The sequence below is a fragment of the Microtus oregoni genome, unplaced genomic scaffold, assembly GCF_018167655.1.
Source record: "Microtus oregoni isolate MIOR12 unplaced genomic scaffold, Mior012 000043F_ref0000047, whole genome shotgun sequence".
NCBI lineage: Eukaryota > Metazoa > Chordata > Mammalia > Rodentia > Cricetidae > Microtus > Microtus oregoni.
The window spans coordinates 14,072,181-14,087,406 of record NW_024543210.1 but is presented as its reverse complement, the minus strand read 5'-3'; the positions used below and the strand labels follow the sequence as shown (position 1 = coordinate 14,087,406).

Genomic DNA, 15,226 nt, shown 5'->3' with positions numbered 1-15,226 from the left:
GTAATCCCAGAGTTGGGAAGACAGAGGCAGGAGGCAGATCCTTGGGGTTTGCTGGTCAGCCAGCCAGTCCAGCCTACTTGATGAGTGTTCCAGGCCACGGAGAGACGGATAGTGTTTGTGAGGATGACATTTGAGGTTGTCCTCTGGCCTCTATATGCATGTCTATACATAGTTTAAAAAGTAAAAGAAATCCCAAGTCAGTTTTCTTAGACTTTAGTGATGGCAAAATACTGAAGTTTCAGAACATTTTAACATGGCCTAGAAGTTAAATTGCATAATTTTTAAACTTTAATCACCTTTATGTAATTGAATTCTTAAAAGAACAAACACCTTAGCTAGAAGTTTTGTATTTATCTGTGGAGAAGTTAATTTAAAAAATTTTTGGTTTTATTTATTCAGCGAATGATGCCATAGTCCTACCTGGCAAGAAGATCATGGAGTTTGAAAGCTTCCATCTTCTGAGAGATACTCTGCAGAACTTGTCACGTCTTTGAAATTTAGAATATATTGCTTTCATAATATGAATTTTATTGCCTAACTGAAGTGTCTAATTTTTCAAGTTTGTAAGTTTATTAAGTGGTTTCAACATTTTTTGTTTGTTTGTTTTGACGATGAAAAAGACAGTTTTGACTATGAAGGAGACAGTTTGAAGAAAAGCCAAAGTCTATTAAAACATTTACGGCATGTTTGTACATTGCTGTTTAACATCATTTTTGGTAATGGTCCTGTAGCTTAGGGCTGTAGTGCCCGTTTGAAGGCCATTGTCCTCACAGCTCTTTTCCCAAAGATGATGCAGCGTTTTCTCACTGGGTTACAAATATTGCATCATCTTTGAGGAAATAGGAATGGCCAAAATATTAAGGCAGGTTTGAACAACTAATTTAAATTTTGTTTTTAATGTCTGAATCAATTTGCTTTGAAAAGCATAATACAGAGTCTTAGCTTAAGTGCTACTCTGGTAGAGTGGACTGAGATCCCTTGCCTTCTGTGAAAGTAAGTAGTGGCATGGTCATATAGGGTAAACATGGTTGGAATGACAAATGCAAAAACATATGAACAATTCCTTGAAACGCTTCCATTTACTATTAGCATATAATTTAAAAATAATTTTGGGGGGACTACATTATCACAAAATCATACAAAAAATTTTACAAGTATATACAGAAAGTTTCAGAAAACAGACTTTGAACTCACAAGAGTATAAAGATACATATATATTTCAGTGTTCTGAAAAATACTGTCAGAAATAACTCCACAGAAAATATACTTAGTTACTCCTAAAGATCATTCTTGAAATGTAAATTTAAGTGGTATATTTTAAATGACAGAACTATATATAATTACAGAAATCAAATGGGTAAATGTCACAATAAGATGAAACTTGGCCACTGTATGAAGTTTTATGTGTGTGGTTTTTGAAGTTGTTAAGGCAAGAAGTGTCAAATGTTTTAAATAACAGACAACTGATTTTTCAAAGACTTGATGTTTTAAAAATTAAAGTGTAAGAGGTGGTTAGTAAAGGGGATAATAAAAGCTCAAACATTTTCAGGACCAAATTTAAACTGTTAAGTTACATAAAGGATGGATAATAAAGTCACGCCTATAAAAGTCTGTTTAACACTGTGAAGCCAGCCCTTCTACTGCTGTGGTCATTGCTTTTCCATTGAGAGATAAAAGCATTAAGCTACGTATTCGACCATTTCATAAGTTGGCTTTGGCCATGCTAATCCCATAGAGTAAAGATCAGAAAGAGCAAAAGGACAAAGGAGACAAGGGCCTAAAGCTGCTTGCTGCAAAGGGTCAGGTGAGGTGGCAATTCTTCATTCTATAAGTGCATTCCATTAAATTTAAGGCATTCATTCTAGCATTGCATCTCAGCTGAAAAATTTTGTTGAAAATTGTGTGAATTTCCAGAACTATGCTTTTTAACTATCACTTTTTAAAAATGTGCATTGATGTGTTCTCATAACTGTCCAGTAAAGATCAGAAGTGGGGGACAGGGACTTAACTGGTTTAGCTTTTTATAAGAAAAGAACATGTGACAACCCAATTACTTTCTGTTATTTAGTAGACAGTGACCGTAAACACAATTAAAAAGTTTTTTTTTTGTTTTTTTTTTTTTAACGTAGAGTCTCACATACTTCAGACTATCCTCAAATGCACTATGTAGGCAAGAATGACTGTGAATTTCTGATTCTGTGCTTACACCTGGGATTATAGACATGCCCCATTTAATATGTGGTGCTAGGGATTAAATCCAGGGCTTTACAAATTTAGGTACACACTCTACCATCTGAAGTACATGCTATAGCCCCACATTTGAATGGTTTGTTGTTCGAGACTGTGGTTTATAGACAGGCTTACTCTGACCCTAAAACAATTAACTGGACTATTTGTTCTAAATGAAACCACACAAGAAATCACACAGAGAAAGAGTGGACATGGTTGATGATGATGCAGAGTAGCAGAGTGTGCTATGTCCTTTGGCATGCATTTGCATCGGAAACAAGTGGGATGACAACTGGTGGCAGTCTTGGGCTATAAATTCAGATAGTGCCAGTACACACCATAATTCCCTGGATTTAAAAACCATAGGGCAGATTGTATATGATTCGTCATCCTTTTCACAGTTGGTGGTTAATTCAGCAAGGACTGCCAGTTTGGGGGACAAAAATAGAAAGGAAGCAGTTTTATCTTTATGGTTTACTTGTTTAACATTATGGACTTTTATAGAACTGAAATATTTCTTTAACTAAAAGCTGGCAAGCTGTCCAGAGAGGAAACCTTAGAACTATAATATATACCATGCTTAAATTTGAAGGTGGTTTTCTTTTTACATGAATTCTTTAATTTATTGACTCCCATTTTATGTAATACCAGTGTATTCTAAAACTTGGCCTAATATAGATGGACCATTTGGCATGAGCAGTGGAAGAGCTTATGCTTTAAGGTCCTTGAAGTTTCTTCATCAGCCTTCAGCTTTAAAACTTGCCAGGCTCCAAGCACTGCTTAGACAAAAGTTCTCTGATGCAGTGTGTTCATTCTGGTTTTAATATTCACAATTTTTGAGCCATAGAAAACATAGCAAACCAAACAGGATTCCAGAGGCTTTGGGGGAGGGAATCTATGCTACAAAGATAATTTACACAGTAAAATAAAAATGGAAACAACCAGTAGAGCATCCTCGGTGTGGTCACATGTAGAAAAATAAGTTTTACACGGCAGTCTACTGGAGTTCTCATGTTGAAGAAACTAGCGAGGCTAAACAGCAGAGTCCTGGAAGGTAAGTCCCAATCTTTGGCAGCATTAAAATGGAAGGATTTTGACTGAGTTCCTTCAGATGATCCTGGAGTCATTCATTTTGGAAAACAGCCTTACAGGTTGGCATACATCTAGTTAAACAGCTTGTTTCAATAGAAAACTATAAAAATGTATGCCCAGTGTTATTTGTGTATGAATTTAATGTTTTTTTACACAATAAACAGGTTTACTAATTAGATCATACCTTTAAATATGCAGTATTATCTTTCCGTTAAGAGCTATTGCTATCACAGAACCTTAAAAAACTGTACACTTGGAAATGAATGTTCATTATTATCACTTTCCCATTAATGCCATAATTTTGCTTCAAAATTTTATGGAGATGGCTCCAAAACACAAAGATTGATAGCTCAAGCATGAAAACGTAGACGTCATATGCTGCTGACAGGATCTATTCTCAGCAGACTGTGGGGAGCAGTGTCCTTTGCAGAGGGCACTAAACTAATGTTTAAGAAACATTTGCCAGGAAAGCTTGTGTAAGTTCCCCTAAGAAAAACGTTTGCATTTTTAAAACTGACACTTTAAGATGATGGTCACTTACTTACTTAAGCCTTTCCTTGTACAAGGGTGAAATATTTCATTGAAGAAATGTTAGAAATGAGAAAATTTTCAATTTTTTTTAAGACTGCTGTACCCTAAATCTCCTGGGCAAGTCTGCCAAATTACACACTCCTCAATAAGAGGAGGATGGCTTTTATCAAGTAATTCAGTCATTTGCAATGTAATTATCTGGCAGTGTACAGATTTTGTGTTGGTACATACAGCAAGCATTGTGAACTGTCAGTCTTCTGCTGTGTGGATGGTTCTCTGCATCCCTCCCTGTCAGTCTTCAGTTAGCACCACTGGACCATGCAGAGTTTGGTTTTGGTTTTTTTGTCATGGAACTGGTCTTGAGGTGAGATTTGTTCAGTCTTCTCAGCATCATACTGGCAGTTCAGTGAGGCATATGTACACATTTCCAGACAAACAAACTACAATCAAAAAAAAAAGTGACAAGGAGTTCATCACATTCTAGGTTTTTAGATTTTGCCAATTTATCTTTCGGATCATATGTACAATAACTTGTTTGTTTATATGAGGTACTGGCTTTGGAGTCACTGGCTGTTACCATCTGAGAGATGCTGGCTGTCTTCATTACCAGTGCTGTATAGAGTTACTTTAGTAAGTCTTCACTAGTACTGAGGTAGTCATGCTCTTCCTGGACTGAAATACTGACCTGCAGTCATCGCCTCCAGCACTGACAACATGTCGATCACCACTGGTAAATCGAATATTTGTCACATGGGGAGAATGACCTAAGAACCTCTTGTGCTTTGCCTAAAACAGAAACAAAACTCCCTCATTAGTGATGTATACAAAGGTTCCCAAAATTTATCACAAGAGTAGGGAGGTAGCCCCCTGGCAGTTTACAGGTCTGTGTACAACAAACTAAGTCATTTGGTTAATCATATCTACAGGTCCCTGGAAGCTTTTCTCTCTGAAAAAAGGGAGTACGGTGGAACTTAGTAAAAGCTCGTCAAAATTTGTCTACGAGTTTCCGGAGACTATAGGGAAGATTTGTTTTTAATAGCTTTTATTTTGGGTGTTGAGGAAGCTTGAGGAAATCTTTGGAAATGAAATTTTAACTACAGTATTTAGTATCAGCACCATAACATTTTATATAATGTGGGAAAAGATGAATCATCTAAGATACAACTAAAGTAATACAAAAATACTAAACACTTACAAATTTTTCTGGGCATGGAAAATCATATAATTTAACCATGCCAAAGTCATCTCCTGTCACAAGGCTGATTCCTGAATGAGATACACAGGCACAGGTGACATCTGCTTTCTCAGCATGTCTGGACCAGATTCCCATAACTTCATCTCCCAGAATACTAGGTAGAGGGAAAACAAATGCACCACAGAAAACATAACATTTTAACCATATTAAACAAAAATAATTACCTCTGCCTCTCAAATGCTAGGGTAAAGATGTGTATCTCCTGGCTCTACCAGCTGCTTTATTACTGTTGATCTTTTAGGAAAATGCCATGACATATTCAAGGTCATTACACTAATGCTTTTCAAGAACTTGTTTGAGCCATGGAAACTGATAAAGTATAGGAGAGTATTTAAATGGAAGGGGTCTCAGAAACAACATATTATTTATTTGTTAAAATTCAAGACAGGATAACAAAATCATGTATTCCATCATGCAATAATTCAAAAATAGACTTTGTTACTTTTGTTTTTGAGACGGTCATGCAATATATCCCTGGCTAGCCACAAATTTGCTATGTAGATCAAGCGTGCCTTGAACCTGAATCACTTCTGCCTCCCATACTCTAGGAGAAAGTTGAGCAACCATGTCTAGGCTGGTTTCCTGCTTTCTGCTCAAACGTGGCCTTGTTCATGCTACTAAGCCACATTCCCAACCCATAATTTCCAACTTCTCCAACCTCAAAAATCACTTAGTGAAGTGATTATTTACCTTGTCCAGGTAGCCCATGTGATCCTATCAATGGCAGCATGGTCTACAAGGTGTTTTCCTGAAGGCACTTCATAGACATGCCGTTTATAGCAGCCACTAGAAACCTGTTCCCAAAACGAGAGGAAATATCCATTATTAGTAGATATCTTTGTTATGTGTCATCATGAGGACGTAAAAAAGCATGGAAGGAAGGTAATAAGATGCAGGTGAGAATAGCAGGAGCAGAGTGAGCGGATATGCACAGCAATAAACACTAGAGGCCATCATCTACTATAGTTGGTATTCCTGCTGAATGATGAGATTCTAAACACTTGCCACAAATTATCTTCTGAGGCAATGGGCATGATAGTTTAATATGTAACCCATAACACGTACACATAAATAGTAAAGTTCAATTTCACAGAGCAGGCATAAAATATCTTGGGGTAACTCTAACCTAGGAAGTGAAAGATCTATTTGACAAGAACTTTAAGGCATTGAAGAAAGAAATTGAAGAGGATACCAGAAAATGGAAGGATCTCCCTTGCTCTTGGATTGGGAGGATCAACATAGTAAAAATGGCAATTCTACCAAAGGCAATTTATAGATTCAATGCAATCCCCATCAAGATCCCATCAAAATTCTTCACAGATCTGGAGAGGACAATAATCAACTTTATATGGAAAAACAAAAAACCCAGGATAGCCAAAACAATCCTATACAATAAAGGATCTTCTGGAGGCATTACCATCCCTGACTTCAAACTATTACAGAGCTACAGTAATGAAAACAGCGTGGTACTGGCATAAAAACAGAGAAGTCGACCAATGGAATCGTATAGAAGACCCGGATTTTAACCCACAAACCTATGAACACCTCATTTTCGATTAAGGAGCTAAAAGTATACAATGGAAGAAAGAGAGCATCTTCAACAAATGGTGCTGGCACAACTGGATGTCAACCTGTAGAAGAATGAAAATAGACCCATATCTATCACCATGCACAAAACTCAAGTCCAAATGGATCAAAGACCTCAATATCAGTCCAAGCACACTGAACCTGATAGAAGAGAAAGTGGGAAGTACCCTACAACACATGGGCACAGGAGATCGCTTCCTATGTATAACCCCAGCGGCACAGACATTAAGGGCAACATTGAATAAATGGGACCTACTGAAACTGAGAAGCTTCTGTAAAGCAAAGGACACTGTCACTAAGACAAAAAGGCAACCTACTGACTGGGAGAAGATCTTCATCAACCCCGCAACAGACAAAGGTCTGATCTCCAAAATATATAAAGAACTCAAGAAACTAGACTTTAAAATGCTAAATAACCCAATTAAAAAATGGGGCACTGAACTGAACAGAGAATTCTCAACAGAAGAGGTGCAAATGGCCAAAAGACACTTAAGGTCATGCTTAACCTCCTTAGGGATCAGGGAAATGCAAATCAAAACAACTTTGAGATATCATCTTACACCTGTCAGAATGGCTAAAATAAAAAACACCAATGATAGCCTTTGCTGGAGAGGTTGTGGAGAAAGGGGTACCCTCATCCATTGCTGGTGGGAATGCAAACTTGTGCAACCACTTTGGAAATCAGTGTGGCGATTACTCAGGAAATTCGGGATCAACCTACCCCTGGACCCAGAGATGCCCTATCATATGACAAAAGCATTTGTTCAACTATGTTCATAGCAGCATTATTTGTAATAGCCACAAACTGTAAACAACCTAGATGTCCTTCAATGGAAGAATGGATGAAGAAAGTGTGGAATATATACACATTAGAGTACTACTCTGCGGTAATAAACAATGACTTCTCGAATTTTGCATGCAAATGGATGGAAATAGAAAACACTATCCTGAGTGAGGTAACCCAGACCCAAAAAGATGAACATGGGATGTACTCACTCATAATTGGTTTCTAGCCATAAATAAAGGTCACTGAGTCTGTAATTTGTGATCCTAAAGAAGCTAAATAAGAAGGTGAACCCAAAGAGAAACATATAGCTATCCTCCTGGCTATGGGAAGTAGACAAGATTGCCGGGCAAAAAACTGGGATCTTGGGGGTGGGGTGGGATGGGGGTAAGGGGAGAGGGGGAGAGAAAAGTGAGAAGGGGAGGATGGGGGGAACTTGGGGAAACGGGTTGATTGGGATATAGGAGGGTTGGATAGGGGAGCAGGGAAGCACATATCTTAGTTAAGGAGGCACCTTAGGGTTGGCAAGAGTCTTGAACCTAGAGTGGCTCCCAGGTGCCCCGGGCGATGTCCCCAGTTAGTTCCTTGGGCAGCTGAGGATAGGGAACCTGAAATGACCCTATCCTATAGCCATACTGATGAATATCTTGCATATCACCATAGAACCTTCATCTGGCGATGGATGGAAATAGAGACAGAGACCCACACTGGAGCACCAGACTGAGCTCCCAAGGTCCCAATGAGGAGCAGAAGGAGGGAGAACATGAGCAAGGAAGTCAGGACCACGAGGGGTGCACCCACCCACTGACACAGTGGAACTGATCTATTGGGAGATCACCAAGGCCAGCAGGACTGGGACTGAATAAACAAGGGATAAAACTGGACTTTCTGAACGTGGCGGACAATGAAGGCTGATGAGAAGCCAAGGACAATGGCACTAGGTTTCCATCCTAATACGTGAACTGGCTTTGTGGGAGCCTAGCCAGTTTGGATGCTCACCTTCCTGGTCCTGGACTTCCCGCAGGGCAGGGAATCTGGTCTGCTCTTCATTCTCCAGAGGGAGGGGGAATGGAGTGGGGGGAGGGGGCGATTTGTGCGAGGAGGGGGAGGGAAATGGGAATTTTTTTTTTTTTGCAACAACTAAAAAAAATAAAATAAACAACAAAAAAAAGAAATTGGGTGCAGTATTGATGCTGTACCTGAAGATGTCTGCTATCTGCAGAGAAGTCCATTTGAATGACAAAGCTTGGAATGTCTTTGCAGTAGCTGATTCGGTTAAGGGTGGGACCCAATGTTAGGTCATAAAAGTCCACTGAATTCTCACTAGAACCCACTGCCAAATACCGGGAATCTGGACTAAATCTGAATGCATAAAATGTTAAAAACAAAAACAAAAACACCGTTAGGTCCCATGTAATTGTTCAACTGTTTTTAATATCAGGGTCTTACTCCAGCACTTGAAAAATCAGAGTATTTGATGTTGCTTTAAGTTACCTAGGAGACATAACTGTGCAAGCACACAGATTGCATTTGCCTAGTAACAGTTAGTAAAGATTTTTACAGTTTGCTTATACTAAATATTGTCTTCCAATTCTAATTTTAAAATAAGTTGTTTTGGTTTGGTTTGGTTGTTTTGTGACAGGGTTTCTCTATGTAGCCCTGGCTGTTCTTTAGACTAAACTCAGGGATCCGCCTGCCTTTTGCCACCCAAGTGCTGTCATTAAGTGTGCACCACCTCAGCTGGCTTCAAAATAATCCGAAAACATTCCAGAATTGCTAAATTAACATACTTCATAAGATAGAAAAATGATGTCTTAATATCCAAATACCAGTCAAATTAGCTCACTTGGGTTGTTAGGGTAAAATGACAACTCTAAGCTGGAAGAATATTTATTAAAAGGTAAATCACAAAAGTTCTCTCCTATCAGTCACAGGAAGCAGTAGGGTACAAACTGAGTCTTGAAAAATGTCCCAGGAGTCTTGTTGAGTAACAATAGAGACGTGGAGAGGTGAAGAAAAGCCCTGAGATTTTATAAAAAGGGTTTTACAGTGGAAAACACCCATTTTTGACAGACCCAGACCCAGTGTAGCTACTATGAAAATTAGTTTAAGCACTAAGAAAAGATCAAGAAAGGGTTAAAGGCCCCAGAGACCATTCAGTAGTAGGTAAAGTCTCCTGCTGCCATGCCTGCCAAACCTGAGTTCAGTCCCCAGAATCCACATGGTGGAAAGAGAGGACCAGCTTCTACAAGTTGCCCTCTGACCACCACTTGTGCACCCTGTAGTATGTGTATGCCTACATAATATACACGGCAAATCTTTCACACACACACAAAAAAAAGGTTTGGTTAATTTGAATTCTGGTAAATAGTTATTTAGTATTGCCTGAATGAATGAACTGGGAAAGCAAGGAGAAGCTCTGGGGAGGAAGGCCACAGTTGACCTGTGAAGCCTTGCTGGGATTAAGCAAAGGCATTTTAACCTTGGTTTTCAAACTTCTGGATGGCTGTTGGCTTTCATATTAAGGGCACAAACCAGTTCTCAGTAAGGCAGTTTACTGCACACGTCTAGTAGTTGGTATCATAAGATAGGTGATGTTCACTAGGATTTTTTTTATTTAGCAAGAAGAATTTAAATATAACCACACCAGCACGCAGCTTATATAACATGTATAATTGCTAAGGGTGTAGCTCAAGGAGTAGAGCCTTTGCCTCAAAGGCATCAGGTCATGGGTATCTCCATACTGCAAAAATAAATAAGGAATTACATGTCAGGACCTATTCTGGATGTATGGGCAAGTTTTTTTTTTAAGGTTTGTTGGTCATTGTAAAAATCAACTAGAAAATTAATTTCATCTGTTGACTGACCTGATGTCATGGATTGCACATCGCCTGTCTCTCTTCTTTCCCCATATTTTCAGAGAACTCACAAGTAATATAATAAATTCTCCATTTTTCATTCCAATAGCCACCATGTCCCCTTCAGGGCTATAACACACTGTCCGCGCAGCATGTCCCAAATTTACTTTGTTTAGCATCTTCTGCATAAGAAGCAAGAATCACAGGAAACATTTACAGTTGAAACCAGTTTTCCTCAAACCTCAATATCAAGCTAAAGCTAGCAGTTGAGGATTTGCACTTCTTAAAAACTATAACCTCTCATTAAAAAAATGTATATACCTACTTTATCAGCAATATCCCAGAGTCTCACTGTCCCATCTTCTGCAGCAGAAAGGAAAAAATCCCTGGAAGGATGTGTTGCTAGTCCCCATATTGGCCCATCCACATGACCATTAACTAAAATGTTACATGCTGCATTTTTCTCTCCAACTTCAATTATTTCAGCATTCCTTGTCCCAACTAATATCTTGCCCTGAAACACAGAAGGACCAATCCACTTAATGCAATACAACAGTTACATGCTTTGAACTAATCTAATTGTAAAGTAATCATTAGCGCATACAAACGTTTCTCTTCCTAGGGACACATAATGGCAACATCCTGGGCTACTTGCATGGTAGAGTCTGAGCTAGAGACAACTTCTCTCTACGGTGATGTGTCTATACTCTTCAGTATTCAGAGTTTTGGCTTTGACTATGATAATATTAGGACCTCCAGAGTGGGAAAAAGTGCACTAAGACACAAAAAGAACTAGAATTCATCTTTTAGTTGAAAAGTAAACTGCTAAGTTTGGTGGCATACACCTGTAATACCAGCACGTGGTATGCTGAGGCATGATGACTGCGAGCTCCAGGCCAGCCTGGACTACACAGCAGAACTTGTCTCAGCAGAAGAATGTTTAAACTTAACTAGGATTTAAGTATCCAGATAGGACAGCACATGCATTTGATTTATAGGCACACAGTACAAGTGCATAACAGTTTTCATAGAAATGTATGAGATTTTGTTTCTTTGGGGGGTGGTTTTATTTGGTTTCGTTTTTTTTTTTTTTTTTTTTTTTTCGTTTGTCGAGACAAGATTTCTCGGTGTAACTGTCCTGGCTGTCCTGGAACCAACTCTTGTAGACCAGGCTGGCCTCAAACTCGCCTAGATCCACCTGCCTCTGCCTTCCAAGTGCTGGGGTTAAAGGCATGTGCCACCACCGCCTGACATGGTTTTGTTATTTTTAGAGGAAGCAGAATAGGGGAAATTAAAGCTGAAAGAGAAAGAAGGCCCTCACTCAAGTATTTGATTTGTTTTGTTGTTGTTGTTTTGTTGGGTTTTTTTGCTGAATGCAAATCAATAAACAGAAAACAACCCCCACCCCAAACATTCTGGAAGACTTTATTTTTTGTTTGTTTGTCTGTTGTTGTTTTGGTTTTCTGAGACAGGGTTTCACTGTGTAGTCCTGGCTGTCCTGGAACTCACTCTGTAGACCAGGCTGGCCTCAAACTCAGAGCTCTACATGTCTCTGCCTCCTGAAGGCTGGTGTTAAAGGCAGTGCCTAGCTAGTAAGACTTTCTAAAAATAAATAATCCCTTTTTCTGAGAGATAAACTCAGAGTGCCATAGCTGAGTTGAGTGTGTTGGTGCACATCTGTAATTCCAGCACTCAGGAGGTCAAGGCAAGACCACAACATAGGTGATCTTTGAGTTTAACTTCATCTGCATTCATCCCTCACTCATAAACCTAAACGGTGCATCTTATAAGCTACTTTAAAATCTCATTTACAAAGGGAATTTCTTTAAGATAAGTAAACTAGCTCATTTTAAAATTTAATTTGTAAATTTTAATTTTAAAACTTTGCTTAAGGGATAGAAATACAGATTAGATTTGCACTTTAGAACAGCAGCTGCTCTTGCAGAGGATATGGGTTAGGTTCCACAGCTCACAATGATCTATAACTATAGTTTCCAGGGATCTGATGCCCACTGCTGCCTTTGGTGGGCACCAGGAACACACAAAGTGCACAGATACACATGTAAGAACATCACCCATACACACAGAACAAACATATCTTTAAACAACAAGCTCCGTTTAACCTTGAACATAGCTGCAACCTTTGGGCAATGTATCGTAAAAACTCCCAAATCTTAAGAGCTCTCATGCCCGGCTAACCCTTCTCTACTTCATTCATGCTGGCTTGCCCAGACATTCCTTTCTGCATTACATGTCAAGACCCTAGCCATATGTGAACAGAGGTCCCTAAGAGAGGAACTCCTCAGGGTATGGCCAGTAGCATGGGGAAATGCTGCTGCTGGAGACACACGGAAAGAGCTGCTCTAATAAAAAAGAGTCAGTGGTGAGGATTTTCAACCTAGCTTACCATAAGTCAATCAGAAGATTCAAGACAATACAGAGGTTTAAAGAAAACTCGCTTAGACACAAGTTTTCTGTATTAGTAAAAGTGGACATAACAGCACCCTATAAATCAAGTATAGGTTATTAAGTTACAGAGTGCAGGGATCACAGCACAGCTGCTCTCTGTTTTCTGCTGCATCGCACTGGCTCAAGGGACACCTTACTTTGCCTCTGCACACAGACCGGACACAATCTGTGACTTGTCCTGTCTCAAGCCTGAAGGCCCGGCATCGCCTCAGTTCCTGGTCCCACAGTTTAACTGCACCTCCTTCCTTTGACCTAGGTAAATAAAAACAAAACCCAAGTAAGTGTTTATAATTGACTACTACAATAATTTTCATTTTAAACAGAATATTTTAAACACCCTATTTGTAACTTCTAGTATTCTAAATTATCAGTCAAGGATACATACAATAATAATAAATAAATATACAATATTCATTTATATATAATATTTATTTATTTATCAGTGTGCTTCCAGTTTGGTAAACTTAATTTTGTGAAATATTTTCTTCTGACACAAGCATAATTTTATTTAGTCTACTTTATATTACAATAAATTTCTCATAATAGTTCTCCATTAAGAAAATGAGAAAAAAAAGAGAGAAAAAAAAAGAAAATGAGGAAAAAGGATTGTTTTGTTTTCAAAGATTGTGCATGTACACACATACCATGGTGTGCATCTGCAGGTCAGAGAACAACTTTGGAATCTGTTCTCCCTTTCCACCTTTACCTGAGAACTAAACTCATCCCCAGGCATGTATGGCAAATGTCTTAACCTGCTGAGCCATCACACCAGCCCCACAAGATTTTTTTTTTGAGGGGGGGGGATTGAGACAGGGTTTCTCTGTGTAACAGCCCTAGTTGTCCTGGAACTCACTCTGTAGACCAGGCTGGCCTCACAGAGATCCACCTGCCTCTGTCTCCGGAGTGCTGGGATTTAAGGCGTGTGCCACACACCTAGTTCACAAAGCAATTTCTAACATTAGAAAGATAACTGAAATGCAAAACAAGAAAGAGCATTATAGATGTTGTGCCATAGAATTTACTTTTAAAGGCCAAAAGGGCAGCACATTTATTAAATATCCTACAATTATTAAAATATCCTGTTATAGCAGGCTATTAGTAAAGGTGTGCAAAGTCAGATGGTTTGGGAAATACAAGTATTTGGAGTAATATACAAAGGATAAAATAAAGCCATTTATGGGATTTTCTCTTGAAAAAAACTGAAAAATAATTCCTTCATTTTGCATTAGGAGAAAACACACCTTCCCATTAAAGAAACAGCAGACCATATGTGCTCAGTAGGTAACTGTGTGCCAATCTGTAGCAAAAGAACTGAACTTTGTAGTTACTGTGTGTCCATTTTTAATTTCCAGAGGACTACACTGGTGGCATATGGATTTTATCTGTTTTTTTGGGGGGGTGAGGGAAGGGGTAGGGAGCAAGTGGTTTGAGGCAGTCTCATTGCCTCCCTGAGGCAACTATCCATGTAGAGAAGTTGGCCTCAATGAACTCAGAGAGATATGCCTGCCACTGTTTTCACTGTGCTGGGATTAAAGATATGTGTCATACCCAGCTTTAATTTGATTTTTAGATTTATTATAATTTTTTAAATTATGTGCATACATATCTGTGTGGGGGGGGGTCTGTGCATGTATGAGTGTAGGTGCCCTCAGAGTCCAGAAGCGGGCCCTGGATCCTGTGAAGCTGAGTTACAGGTAGTTCTGAGCTGCCCAGCATGAGTGCTGTGTTGAACTCAGGTCCTCTGCAAGAGCTGTACATGCTAATAACTGCTGAGGCAGATCTCCAGACCCTTACTTATTTATTATTTACTTTTTGGTGTGTGTTTGTGTTCCTGTGCATGGATGTATGTGGTCACAGACTTCTATACATTTCCACCACCAGGTGTCAGTCCTTGCCTTTCCACCATGTTTTAGATAGGCTTTCTCTGAAGTTTATCCAAACAAGCTGGATGGGCTTCTCCCCCTGGGAAAGTGCCAGGATTACAAGTGCTTGTGCTCCTTGGTCTGGCTTCTCCGGCTTTTCTGTGGGTACTGGGTTGGTCCTCAGGAGATCAGGCATATAGAGTAAGCACTTTTACTCACTGAGCCCTCACCTCAGCCCAGAAATCAATTTTAAGTATCTGGTTACTGTTTGGATATTTGAAAGTAATGCAGACAGAGGTCTCTGTTCACGCTTATGACTGAGGTCGTGTAAGAATGAGTTCAGAAACTGTCTTTAGCATTCTCTGTCTCCTCTTTCACTACCGTGACTCTGAACCTCGCAGGGAGGGAGGCAATAGGGCATGAAGACATAACTTGGCTTCTAGAGTAAAGGTTTCCCTTCATGTCCTGTCAGCAATACTGACGCAGGCACACAAGGACTAGGGACATCTTAATCAGAAGCACAGCTGCCTTTGGCCATCTCAGACAAGTATCACTCTGG

At 39.3% G+C, this 15,226-nt stretch overlaps 2 protein-coding genes across 12 annotated transcripts in view; one reads left to right on the top strand and one right to left on the bottom strand.

The window, feature by feature from the left end:
• Zc3h14 (zinc finger CCCH-type containing 14) overlaps positions 1-684 on the top strand; it is a 41,612-nt gene extending 40,928 nt beyond the window's left edge. For all 10 annotated transcript variants that reach the window (XM_041633055.1, XM_041633054.1, XM_041633048.1 and 7 more), the window contains one exon: positions 400-684. In XM_041633055.1, the coding sequence (XP_041488989.1) occupies positions 400-406 (7 nt within the window). In that variant the 3' untranslated portion in view covers positions 407-684. The remainder of the gene's footprint in view (positions 1-399) is intronic.
• Positions 685-1,745: 1,061 nt separating this feature from the next.
• The window catches only part of Eml5 (EMAP like 5), a 115,495-nt gene continuing 102,014 nt past the window's right edge, over positions 1,746-15,226 (bottom strand). For both annotated transcript variants that reach the window (XM_041633056.1, XM_041633057.1), the window contains 8 exons: positions 12,943-13,057; positions 10,662-10,850; positions 10,346-10,518; positions 8,678-8,840; positions 5,798-5,901; positions 5,048-5,201; positions 4,538-4,638; positions 1,746-4,292 (listed from right to left, as the gene is read on the bottom strand). In XM_041633056.1, the coding sequence (XP_041488990.1) occupies positions 4,256-4,292; positions 4,538-4,638; positions 5,048-5,201; positions 5,798-5,901; positions 8,678-8,840; positions 10,346-10,518; positions 10,662-10,850; positions 12,943-13,057 (1,036 nt within the window). In that variant the 3' untranslated portion in view covers positions 1,746-4,255. The remainder of the gene's footprint in view (positions 4,293-4,537; positions 4,639-5,047; positions 5,202-5,797; positions 5,902-8,677; positions 8,841-10,345; positions 10,519-10,661; positions 10,851-12,942; positions 13,058-15,226) is intronic.